The following is a 12,806-nucleotide window of genomic DNA, read 5'->3' on the forward strand; positions in this document are numbered from 1 at the left end:
AAATTGCGCCCAATCTGATATTCACAATTAAGGACCAAGGCATCTGTTTGCAGTAGAAAAAATTTCAAAATTCGGCCTGCTGTTAGACTATTTTATCGTGGTGTCAACTTATCATGGGCGTAGCCAGGTTTCAGTTTCGGAAATGGGGGAGGTGGTTTCTAGATTCAGATTACCGACTGCGGCTGCGCAGAGATTGGTCGACAGTTATCCTGCATACCAACTCGCTTCTTTTTATTTTAATAAATGGAGAAATCTTCACATTTCGAGGGTGTTTGAACCCCCTAAACTCCCCTTGGCTATACGCCCGTGCAACTTATGTATGCGGTTTGAAAAGAAATTCAGAAAATATGTTCCTATGGAATACAAAAACAAATAATTTCATGAGAAATAATTCTGAAGTACCATGACCATCTCTTATGTTATATGTATATGAAATACTTCATATCTCCAGAAAAAATCTTTTTATGGTAAAAACGAAAGAGACAAAATGTTTTGTAGTTTTTTCGAGAAGATTAATATTCTGCAACGAAAAATGTTTATTCCCTTCTAAAAAATTGTACTCGACCTTGAAAGTAAACTCCAAGGTCACATTGAATGTCTCCCTGAATACTAAGAAACTCGTTTGAAACACTTTTTGAATTTTTGATCCAGGCTCTTCTCAACTAATTATTCCAATCGACCTTCAAACGTGGGTCACCCTGTATAGATATACATATTCAGGATTTACCACCTGTTTTGAAGGTGTCAAAATAGGAAATAATATTTGTTGCATTAATACATTGAAATTTTCCAACTTCACTGAAAACTTTCCTACTTGCGATTTACAAAAGTTGTACAAAAACTTCACTGCGACCTGCTTCACCATAGGTATTTGAGAACATTCAATGAGCCTCAGCCGCAGATTTATTCATATTGGAGCAGAAAATTGAAACCTCACGCAAATGACGAGAATTTGGCTCGTAAGTTGACATGTTTAATCGAGAATAACTTTATGATGTATACACAAATCGACTAATATTTCGATGGCGTTATGTTTACAAATACGTAAGCTTATTGTATGACATCTACGAACAAGAAATGTTTTCAATCTGGGTTTAATAATGTGCATTAACATTTCCATTTCAACTCTCCAAGAGTGCAATCCTACAAATATTTTGTTTTTATTGTAATAAACTGTTGGAATTATATGTCTTGTAATTTTTTTACCTGCATCAGAAAAAAGTCTGTTCAGGACAAGAATTCCAATATTTCATTATCTTTTCGAATATTGCGCCTTCGCTATTGATTTTCTAGATTCAAAATCCTGTAACACACAATCCACCTACATGTATTACAGGAACCTACAGGCAAACCATTTCGTTAAATATTAACGCTAGATGGCAGCCCCAGCGAAACCATATTGCAAATGTTAAATTGGGCGTTCGTTGTCAACCAGAAAGAGCCAGTCAGTGTTTACTTTAACTTGACCGGAAAATATCCAATTTTTTGAGTTTTTTTAAATAATATATTGTTCTATGAACTAGCGGGTTTTTTTCGGATTTTTTTTCGGATGGCGCGGATTTTTTCGGATTTTTCAGTGAAGTAGCATTGGTAACACTCACTGCCTACTTTTTAAAGAAGAAATTTTTTTTGTGCGATATCGTTTGACGTTCTATGACTTAACCTAAATATGCTGCACCTAACCTAAAATTAAAATCGTTCAACTTTTATTTTTATTATGTTCTAAAGTTTATTTAATGAATTATTGTTCGACAGTTTTAGTAAGACATTTATTGTGACTTATCTTTATTTTAAATATTAATATCGAAGGGATCAATTTGAAATGGATATTGATGATCTTTTCGACTGTTTTAACCAAGTGACAAAACTTGAGGTTGCAAAAAAATCGAAAGGTGTTAAACGATCGAAAACCAATAATTCAGATGACCATAATACCTCTAAAAAAACAAAATTAGATAATGACGAGGAAGAACTGGAACAATTCAAGCAGAGCATGTAAGTATAAATGTTGATATAGATAAAATAGGAAATAAGAGTGAATAAGAAAAATCAAATAGTGGGGACGAATAAGACTAACATAAGCAATTTTCGGAAAGGACTTCATACCACAGGATGTGAAAGACCAGACATGAAAAAATCTGAAGAAGGGATGAGAAAATATAATAATTATCGAAGAAAAGGCAATAACATGCTACCATATATTTACCTTATGATTGTTGGGAAATTGAATTTCATACATATGTATACTTAAATAATTAATTTTTCCTTCTGCAGTTCCTTTAGCGGACACCGTCCTAATTATATATCATTTTGTTTCAGTACTGAGGATTTGAAAAATAGGATACTGGTATACTCAATTGATACTATTGAGTCTTGCTCACATGAAGCAGCTTATCCTTCCAATCAGGCAATCAGTCCCCTTGTGCCAGCTCAAGGGGAACCAGCTAAGAAGTATAAATTTGTTTTAGATCCATTTCAGAAAGAATCTATTTTATGTATTGAAAACAATCAATCAGTTCTAGTTTCCGCTCATACTTCTGCAGGAAAAACAGTTATTGCTGAGTGAGTACCTCCATTTTATTAGTAAACATTGGTTGTTTCAGTTTTCTATCAGACTTGAAAATTATATTTTGAGAGTATTTTCAAATAACTTTTTTATAGGTATGCTATTGCATTATGCTTGAAAAATAAACAGAGAGTTATATATACAAGCCCAATTAAAGCATTATCTAACCAGAAGTACAGAGAATTTAACGATGAATTTGGTGATGTAGGACTAATGACTGGAGACGTTACAATCAATCCAACAGCATCATGTTTGATCATGACCACAGAGGTTAGTTTGAATTATGTGATACCTGTTATTTGATTTGAAAGGTCTTTGTTTAGTGTGAAGGTTCACCCTCACTTAGGGGATTAGTCAAAAAGTGAAGATTTTCAAAGCATATTGCTCTTTTGTCTAATGAATTTGAAATTCTAGCTCTTTTTTGATATTCTCAATTTCCATTTTTGATTGGAGATCAAGCATTAAAAATTGTCACAGTATAAAGGCATACTATACTGTGATCATTGTTTCGACAGAAATACCAACAAGCACGCGAAAATCTCTAGAACTGTGCAGTGTTGCCAGTTATAATAGAGCATTCAATAACCTTCCACATGGAATGCTCGTTGCACATGAAATGAAATGAATCTCAGAAAAATATTTAACCTGGTTTTACTTAACCCAGTATTAATAAACAAGTCAGTTCACACGGCTGTCTAACTTCTTTGTGATATCTCGGAGTTGGTGCAAATTAAGAGATTTATTTGTGTTCTATCAGCTTGACTTCGCTGAGGTTGAAATAAAGACCTCTTATTATTATTATTATGATATTTCCACAAAAGTTTATTTAGAACCACAATGAAGATAATAAATATTGAATTGTATTGGATATTGTTTCAGATTCTAAGAAATATGTTATATAAAGGCTCTGATGTGATAAGAGAAGTTGCTTGGATAATTTTCGATGAAATACATTACATGAGAGATAAAAATAGAGGAGTAGTCTGGGAAGAGACATTGATTATGTTACCAGATAATGCACATTTTGTTTTTCTTTCTGCCACAATTCCCAATGCTAAACAATTCATTCAGTGGATAGCACATATTCATAAACAGCCTTGTCATGCAGTATATACAGATTATAGACCAACACCACTACAACACTACTTATTTCCAGCAGGTGGTTGTGGAATTCACATGATTGTCGATGAGAACGTAAGTATAAAATTACTCAGAATGAAATATTTAAGAAGGAACTCCACCACGTGACGTGACGTTAGTTCAAAATGGAGATATTTCTTGAAACAATACTCTACATTGTAGTATTTCAATATTTTCAATTTGTGAATAAAAAAATAATTATAATATTACTAACTTTTCGTGTTTTGCGAAAGAAACATTTTTTTTGTGAAATAAAGACGTCATTTATTTATTAATTGGTGATATGATATCCTTACAAAGCACTGATGTATTTTAAAATTATTTGTAAAAAAAATCTTTACAAAATCGGCAAAATTCTAAATTTGTGAATATTCATAAGAAGATTCGTTAAGTAGACTTCCTTTGGACGAAAGTTGGAACCATTGTAATATTTTTAACTTCTTCTGATCATCCAATCATTCTGGCAACACCGCCCATTATTTTTCTCCCTCCTACTCTGGGCAGATATTGACAGATCCTGAGAATGTCACATAGTGGTGTTCCCTTTTAACAATAGTTTGGTGTATTATCAATTAATACAATCCTTATTCCCTGTAGGGCACTTTCCAAGAAGATAATTTCAATGGAGCTATGGCTGAGTTGCAAAATGCTGGTGATGCAGCAAAAGGTGATCAAAAAGGAAGAAGAGGTGGGGTTAGAGATAAGGATCCCACGCAAACAGACATTTATAAGATGATAAAAATGACTGTTGAAAGAAATTTTGCGCCTGTTATTGTTTTTAGTTTTTCAAAAAAAGACTGTGAGCTTTATGCTAAACAAATGACTAAAATGGATTTCAACACCAGTGAGTATGATTAACTATTTTAGTTTAATTCACATTAGGAATAATTTTGTTGAATTCTCCGAGTTGGTTTGGGGTCAACTTGTTTAAAATTTTCAGTTTTTTTTTTTTGGTTTTCTGGCTTTTCTTGGAAACTATTAGTGTGTTCTTGAGAATATTTGACAATATAGCTTTTTCTATCATATATCGTTATTTTCAGCAACTGAAAAACTAGCTGTTGATGAGGTTTTCAATAATGCTATTCAAGTTCTGTCAGAAGAAGACCAAGATCTGCCATATATCAAGCATATGATACCTCTTCTCAGAAGAGGTATAGGTGTTCATCATGGAGGGTTGCTTCCAGTTATCAAAGAAACTGTTGAGATATTATTTGGAGAGGGTCTTATCAAAGTGTTATTCGCAACTGAGACTTTTTCCATGGGTTTAAACATGCCTGCAAGAACAGTCATCTTTACTGATATGAGAAAGTACGATGGACAGCGACATAGATGGGTAAGAGAAGTAGTTTATGTCTAAATATAGATTAGCCCGTTAACAGGCCAATTGAAAACTCCCCGGTCTACCATAGTAAAACACATTTTTTTTATTATAGCGATTATTGTCTTTCGCTTCAAAATAGGCCTAAGTTTCGGCGTTTACTTCTTCATTAGCGCTAAAATTTCTTCCAGCGATCATTCTTTTGAGGTCTGAGAACAGGAAAAAGTCGCTGGGGGCCAGATCTAGCGAATACGGTGGCCCAATTCATGCAATTTTGCCATTGTTTTCATTGATTTGTCACGGCGCGTTGTCTTGATGGAACAGCTCCTTTTTTTTCTTCAAATGGGGCCGTTTTTTAAAGATTTCATCCTTTAAACGATCCAATAACGCTATATAATAATCGCTATTGATGGTCTGGTCCTTTTGGAGGTAATCAATGAATATTATATCTTGCTGATCTCAGAATACTGATGTCATAACCTTGCCAGCTGACTGTTGTGTTTTTCCTCGTTTTGGATTCGGTTCATCGTGTGCAGTCCACTCAGCTAAGTGTCGATTGGACTCGGGAGTGAAATGATGGAGCCACTTTTGGACGTCCACTGCGTTCGCCGTCTTCGGGGCTCATTTCACCACGTTTAAACTTAGCATACAAATCAATGATGGTTGATTTTCCTGGTCCAGACCCGGGAAACTCTTCATCAAGCCAAGAATTTGCTTCAACTCTATTTTTTCCCTTCAAAAAGCAATATTTTATCAGCACACGAAATTATTTTTTTCCATCTTTTCAAATAACGAAAGTACTAATGGTCGGACTGCTGTCAAATTTTGACACGTATCGTTTGAAGGTTGGTACTAAGATGCACAGAAAACCGTTGGTACTAACTAAAAAATCATATAGATTTAATACTAGCACCACCATCTGTGCATCAGACCTGAGACTTTTCAATTGGCCTAATATAAGCTCATTAAGCAAATCATGGCTGGTATTTCATGAATAATTCAGTAGAACAAATTAACTATTTAACTTCTAGAATAATATTTATATTAACATGAAAATGGATATTTTTTCAGGTAACTTCTGGTGAATACATCCAGATGGCAGGTAGAGCAGGTAGAAGAGGTTTGGATGATAAAGGTATTGTCATATCTATGATAAACGAGAAAGTGCCTTCAGCAGCCTGTCGTGATATAATCAAGGGTTCACCAGATCCACTGAATTCGGCATTTCATTTATCCTATAATATGGTGCTTAATCTTCTAAGAGTTGAAGTAATTAATCCAGATTATATGTTGGAGAAATCATTCTTTCAGTTTCAACACCAAACTGATGTTCCACGATTATTTGAAGGTAAATATTATAAAGTTCAATTGAATTTTCAAGCATTTTATATTTTATCTTTGTATGGATACTGCCCCAAGAAATAAGCACTTCACAATTTGATTCCAGAATGAAAATATTCTTGAAACAAACTACTTATAGGTGTCCCAAATTGTAGTGTCTAATAGGCATTATGCGGAACTGACCCTATTTGAATTCTGAAAATTAGGATTATGATATTATTCGTATTTTCTATCAGGTGTGTGAATAAGTCTTTCCCGTTTTTTTTCAAATTTTGAGCCTTTATTGTGAAAAAATGGTTACAAATGAATTATTGAAAGTATTGGCCATCGCTAGCTACAACTTTTCCCCATCTTTCTGGCAACATACGAATCCCGTTGCGAAAAAATTCGACCCGGTTTGGCCTCTATCCAGTCATCCACCCATTTTTTGGATTCCTCGTAGGAATGGAAGTGCTGGTCAGCCAGGCCATGCGTCATCGATCTGAAGAGATGGTAATCAGACGGAGCAATGTCTGGACTATACGGCGGGTGGGGTAGGACTTCCCATTTGAGCGTTTCTAAGTATGTTTTCACCGGCTGTGCAACATGTGGGCGAGCATTGTCATGTTGCAAAATAACTTTGTCGTGCCTGTCGGAGTATTGTGGCCGTTTTTCTAGCAGTGCGCGGCTCAAACGCATCAATTGTCGTCGATAGACCTCGCCTGTGATCCTTTCATTCGGTTTCAGAAGCTCATAGTAAACCACACCTAGCTGGTCCCACCATATACAGAGCATGAGCTTGGCGCCATGAATATTTGGCTTGGCCGTCGATGATGATGCATGGCCGGGTAGTCCCCATGATTTTCTTCGCTTCGGATTATCGTAACGGATCCACTTTTCATCGCCAGTCACGATACGATGCAGAAAACCCTTTCTTTTATGTCGCTGAAGCAGCTGTTCGCAAGTGAAAAAACGCCGTTCTCGCCGTAGTCGATCTCCAATCGTGGGATGGTTTGTAAGACCATATCAATTGAAAATAACACGACAATTTTATTGCATTTTATGCAAGGAATTCATTTGCGACAACGAAAGACACAAATTATTCCCTCTGTGAAAATAAGTACTTAGGTTCTTTTTCGCCATAACTGGTTTAAAAATACAACAAATTTTATTTAATTAAAGAATCTAATGGAAAACAGAAACGATTTCGGAAAATTTAAATTATAAAATGGTACTTTGGTGGTCTTTGAAGATAGATCGATACCTTCAAGTTTTGCTATTTCTGGAATAATTACAAAATTCGAGAAATGTGGGTATCAACATGCAGTAATTGGAAGATTGTTAACCCACCAAAAATCATTAGTGAAAATCGTCTGAAAAAAAATAGATGAGTGTTAACACCAGCCCGAACCTTCGATTAAACAAATTGATGAACAAGCTTAAGTAATTTCAATAAAAGAATGATTTTTGTATTAGTATGTTGTTCTTGAAATTTTGTTTATTTGATAATAGCATATTTTCATGATAAATTATCTTTCACAGAATATGAAGCTAAGTTGAAACATTATAATGAAGTGGAAATTGAAAATGAAGAAGAAATTTCTTCATACCACGAATTGAAACAACAGGTGGAAGCATTGTACGTTCAAACCAGAAAATTCATACAAGAACCAAAAGTACTAGGACGTTTCCTGAAAGAAGGAAGGGTCATGAAGGTAAAATTGACATAATTGAATTTACACACTCATTTTACTCAATTGAAATTTTTCTATTTTTCCAGGTATCAACTCCTGATGGTGAATATGATTGGGGTGTAGTTGTTGGTTGTAGATGGGTTAAAAGCCTCAAAAAGAAGGATAAAAAGGTTGAAATTGATATGCTTCTCAATGTAATTCGAGAGAATGAAAATGACGTGGCAAAACCAGCTCTTTTGGAACATAAGGTAAATGAAATTTTTTTCACTACAAAAGAAAACAGTAAAAATTATAACTATATTTCATTGAAGGGTTTACTCTTATATCTTACAAGATTTTTTTTTTGAAAGCATAAGAAGGGTTTTTCAATAAGATGTTTCATTTTTATATTAAAAAAAGAGTATATTTTAAGAGAAATCAATGGATGTTTATTTCATTGTAAAGAGGAATGATGAGAAAAGATATCAGCCAAATGGCTACCATGGGTACGGTTGAACTTCACGAAGTTCAAGATCTTGAAAAGATTGATCTTTTCTTTCACGTGGTCCCAAAGGAAAAAGTCAAAAGGTGTTAAATCACAAGATCTCGGTGGTAATTATGATTACCTCTTCATGAAATGACATAGTTAGGAAAGTTTGGCAAAGTTGCAATTATATTATACGGTGTAATGTTCGTGCACAGATAGCGGATGTTCAAAATGAAACTTCTTATTGAAAAATCTTTTATTTATTGTTGGTGATAAAAAAACATTGTCATTAATCATAATATTTGTTTCACAGGAAGGTCAAATGGAAGTTATTCCCATAGACTCAACCTGTGTCACCCATATTTCATCAGGTAGATGTAATTTCTCAGGCGACTGGAAGAGTAAAGAAATTAAAAAAATGATCAAACCGTGGCTGCTGAAACTAAAAGAAAACCATCCCGATGGTATTCCTTTACTTGATCCTGTTAAGGCTATGAAGATCAATGATCCTCAACTGAAAGAAATTATGGATCAGATTGCAAATATAGAAGCAGAGTAGGTTGATTGTTATATTACTAGGTTTTTTCTATCTTACAATAACTTTTAATTTATTTATTTCATATTCTAAAGTATCTACGACCAATCTCTCTTCTTAAGCCTAAATTGATATATTTTCCTTAGTTGTAAATATAAATCTAATTTTTTTTTCTAGGATTAAAGCACATCCATTTCAAAAAAATCCATCGGTGAAAGAAATATATGAAAAATATAAGGATAAAATGAATTGCCAATCAGATTTGGAAAGACTCAAAAGTAAATTGCTGGAGGCTAAAAAAATTTTACAAATGGACGAACTCAAATGTAGAAAAAGGGTACTAAGGAGGCTTGCGTATTGTACAAGTGCCGATGTAATCGAGTTGAAGGGCCGAGTCGCTTGTGAATTGAGCAGGTAGATTTTTTTAAATAAACACTCCAACTAATTTTTAGATTCATCTCTAATGTTGAATACCAGAGACTGGATTAAATAAATCATAAAAACTGTCGAAATGTTCAAAATATGCCTTTTAAAATTCATTTTTCAATAATATAGCGGGTATTTAAAAATACTTAGAAATTGTCACTTCGTGTAAATGAAAATAATCAGGTATGATTCCAAGTACTCAAGTGTCTTTTACGTTATTGTATGTATAGAATAGTTATTTATAATACAAGTGCAGAAGGCATTGATATTCTTCCACGAGTTCAAAATTCAAAAACGAGCCACGAAGTGGCGAGTTTTGAATGAACGAGTGTTAGAATGAGCCTTCTGTACGAGTATTATACATTATTTTCTCTAATTCCTTGCATTTTTATTGAAATTAATGAAATATTTCCATAAATACCATTTAGTGATTTTTGCATTGAAAAATGTTGGTTGGCAGAACTGATTTCTTCAAGGCAAATTGATGAATTGACAGATAAAGCCGTGGCGGAAAGTTCGGAGTACCAACATATAATATAAAATATAACTATGAAAACTGTGCGTTTCTGATATATTCTTGCACGATTTTGTTCTACAAGATGTGGAAGAATGAACGGAATAATCACAGAATTAGAGAAAGACTGTTCTACATCCACTGAAATATCTGGCCGCCAACTTTTCCTGGAAAAATCTCTTATTTTCTTAGGAATGGTTATTTATAATACAAGTGCAGAAGGCATTAATATCATTCCATGAGTACATGAAGTTGTGTGTTTTTGAATGGACAAGTTTTAAAATGAGTATTATATATTATCTCTAATACGCTCTATTAGTGATGACGTCACACACCGCCATTTTAGTTCTCCTGTCAGTGTTCGGAATCCAAACAAACAAATTGTCATTCAAATTAGTACATTGTCGTTGAAGAAATTGGCTTATTTTGATAAATAAGATTATTTGAGGAACGATTTTACCATTAATTGATAGACAGAAGGAACGAGATTAATGCCAGTAAGTTCGAACTTGTAGTTCAACTAATAAACACGGCTTTTTACAAAATCTGGGGAATGATACAGGATTCAAACTTACTGGTATTAACCTCGTTCCTTCTGTCTATCAATTAATACTGAAATCGTTCCTCAAATACTCTTATTTATGAAAATAAGCCAATTCCTTCAATAACACCATACTAATTTGAATGACAATTTATTTGTTTGGTTTCCAAACACTCACAGGAGAACCAAAAATGGCGGTGTGTGACGTCACACTAATAGGGCGTATTCACTGAATTTTTATTGAAATCAATGGGATATTTCCATAAATATTATTTAGTGATTTTTGCATTGGAAAATGTTGGTTGGCAGAACTGTTTTCTGTATCACAAATTTGACAGATAATTGATCAATCTGTGACAGGAGAGTTCTGAGTACCAACATATCATAGTAATGAAAGATACCAATGAAATCTGTGTGAAACTGAGATATTTCCTTAGCATTTTGTTCTACTGGGTTTTATAGTGAAAAATATTGTTAATACTGCAATAATCTCTAGATTTTCGATGGAATTTTCAATAACTGGGGAGGGTTAGCAGAATGCAGTCTCCATTGATTACCTAAAGATTTCCGAACCCCTAATTATTTATTTCTTTTGTTATTTTACAGTGCAGATGAGTTACTTCTAACAGAATTACTTTTTAACGGCTTATTCAACAACCTCAGCCCAGCGGAGGCAACTGCTCTATTGAGCTGTTTTGTGTGCACAGAAAAATCCGATAAACCGCCCAAGATTAATGATGCTTTAAAAGGTCCTTTCAGACAGATGCAGGCAAGTTATTCATTTTCAATAATTCTTTCATTGTTTTTGGGACATAATATTCTCCAAATGTTTGTGATATTCGAATTTTGAGCCAAGAATGTTTTTTTTTTGTTATTTTGCATTAGATTTCTAAATTACAGTTTGATCAGATGGGTATTTTTTAATTTATTATTCAGTTTTGTACTTGCGAAATTTCATTAAAAAAATGGCATGTATACGAATTCGTACAAGATCACAATAGCTGCTAACATTAAGTTAGTGCTTTTCTCTTTTTTCATTTAACTACAAATATTTAAATATGCGTTTTTCTTTCAGGACATAGCAAGAAGAGTAGCCAAAATTAATATTGAATGTCGGTTATCTATTGATGAGGAAACATATGTGCAATCATTTCGCCCATTTCTTATGGATATTGTATACCGGTGGTGTAATGGAGCTACCTTCAGAGATGTCATTGACCCAGATTTTTATGAAGGTTCTATTATCCGTTGTATGAGACGTTTAGAAGAACTATTGAGACAGATGGTGCAGGCCGCAAAAGTAGTGGGGAATCAAGATTTGGAAGATAAATTTAATGAAGGCATCAGAATGATAAAAAGAGATATTATTTTCTCGGCCAGTTTGTATTTGTAAATACAAAATAACAATTTTTCAGAGAAAACATTACTCTTTGTATTTGTATAAAAGTTTGTATTATCATTTGTAAATAAACAATTTTTTTTTATTTAATTATTGTAAATATGTTTTGAAAATTAATTTCATTCTAGACATTGAATCATTTTTATAAATTCATTGTATATAGCTTGAAGATTTTCTAAAGATTATAAAAGTAAGAGAACTGGTTGTGTTTTATATATCCTATCATCGTTTCAAGCAAAGCACCAGGACTGGAATTCCGATCTGTAGTTTGAAAGACTGCTAGGTTACTCAATGAAAACCCTAAAACTAACCTTTGAAATGAAAAATTGAATATATCGCTGCTCTTTCAGATTTCCTTATCATTGGTTGAAATTCATGGTGACGTGTCATGAGACTCAATCTTTCTCTCTCTAATGTTGGCGTCAATGCTCTCCGCGACCGCTCAAGAACGCATCTATGTATTATAAGATCGTTGATTAAACTATTCCAGAAAAAAGTTATTCTCTAATTCTGTGGTTATTCCGTTCATTCTTCCACATCTTGTAGAACAAAATCGTGCGAGAATATATCAGAAACGCACAGTTTTTATGGTTATATTTTATTATTATATGTTGGTACTCCGAACTTTCCGCCACGGCTTTATCTGTCAATTCATTTGAAATTTGCCTTAAAGAAATCAGTTCTGCCAACCAACATTTTCCAATGTAAAAATCACTAAATGATATTTATGTAAATATTTCATTGATTTCAATAAAAATGCAATGGATTAGAGAAAATAATGTATAATACTCGTACAGAAGGCTCATTCTACCACTCGTTCATTCAAAAACTCGCCACTTCGTGGCTCGTTTTTTAATTTTGAACTCGTGGAAGAATATCAATGCCTT

General features: G+C 33.6%; 1 protein-coding gene across 1 annotated transcript; it reads left to right on the plus strand.

The window, feature by feature from the left end:
• Positions 1 to 1,656: 1,656 nt before the first annotated feature.
• On the plus strand, positions 1,657 to 12,118 carry LOC123680423 (exosome RNA helicase MTR4-like). Its single transcript, XM_045618318.1, has 13 exons — positions 1,657 to 1,995; positions 2,320 to 2,562; positions 2,662 to 2,836; positions 3,446 to 3,760; positions 4,304 to 4,550; positions 4,747 to 5,039; positions 6,096 to 6,372; positions 7,887 to 8,059; positions 8,125 to 8,286; positions 8,818 to 9,059; positions 9,217 to 9,453; positions 11,127 to 11,289; positions 11,596 to 12,118. Exons 1-13 carry the CDS (start codon positions 1,823 to 1,825, stop codon positions 11,911 to 11,913), a joined length of 3,018 nt encoding a protein of 1,005 aa, XP_045474274.1. The 5' UTR covers positions 1,657 to 1,822; the 3' UTR covers positions 11,914 to 12,118.
• Positions 12,119 to 12,806: the final 688 nt, after the last annotated feature.

The sequence above is a fragment of the Harmonia axyridis genome, chromosome 5 (genome assembly GCF_914767665.1).
Source record: "Harmonia axyridis chromosome 5, icHarAxyr1.1, whole genome shotgun sequence".
In the NCBI taxonomy this organism is placed as follows: Eukaryota; Metazoa; Arthropoda; class Insecta; order Coleoptera; family Coccinellidae; genus Harmonia; species Harmonia axyridis.

Coding starts and splice junctions, on each gene's coding strand:
- LOC123680423 (XM_045618318.1), top strand. CDS start 1,823: ATGGATATTGATGATCTTTTCGACTGTTTTAACCAAGTGACAAAACTT. Junction 2,563..2,661: donor GGAAAAACAGTTATTGCTGA/GTGAGTACCTCC, acceptor ACTTTTTTATAG/GTATGCTATTGCATTATGCT. Junction 6,373..7,886: donor TGTTCCACGATTATTTGAAG/GTAAATATTATA, acceptor TATCTTTCACAG/AATATGAAGCTAAGTTGAAA.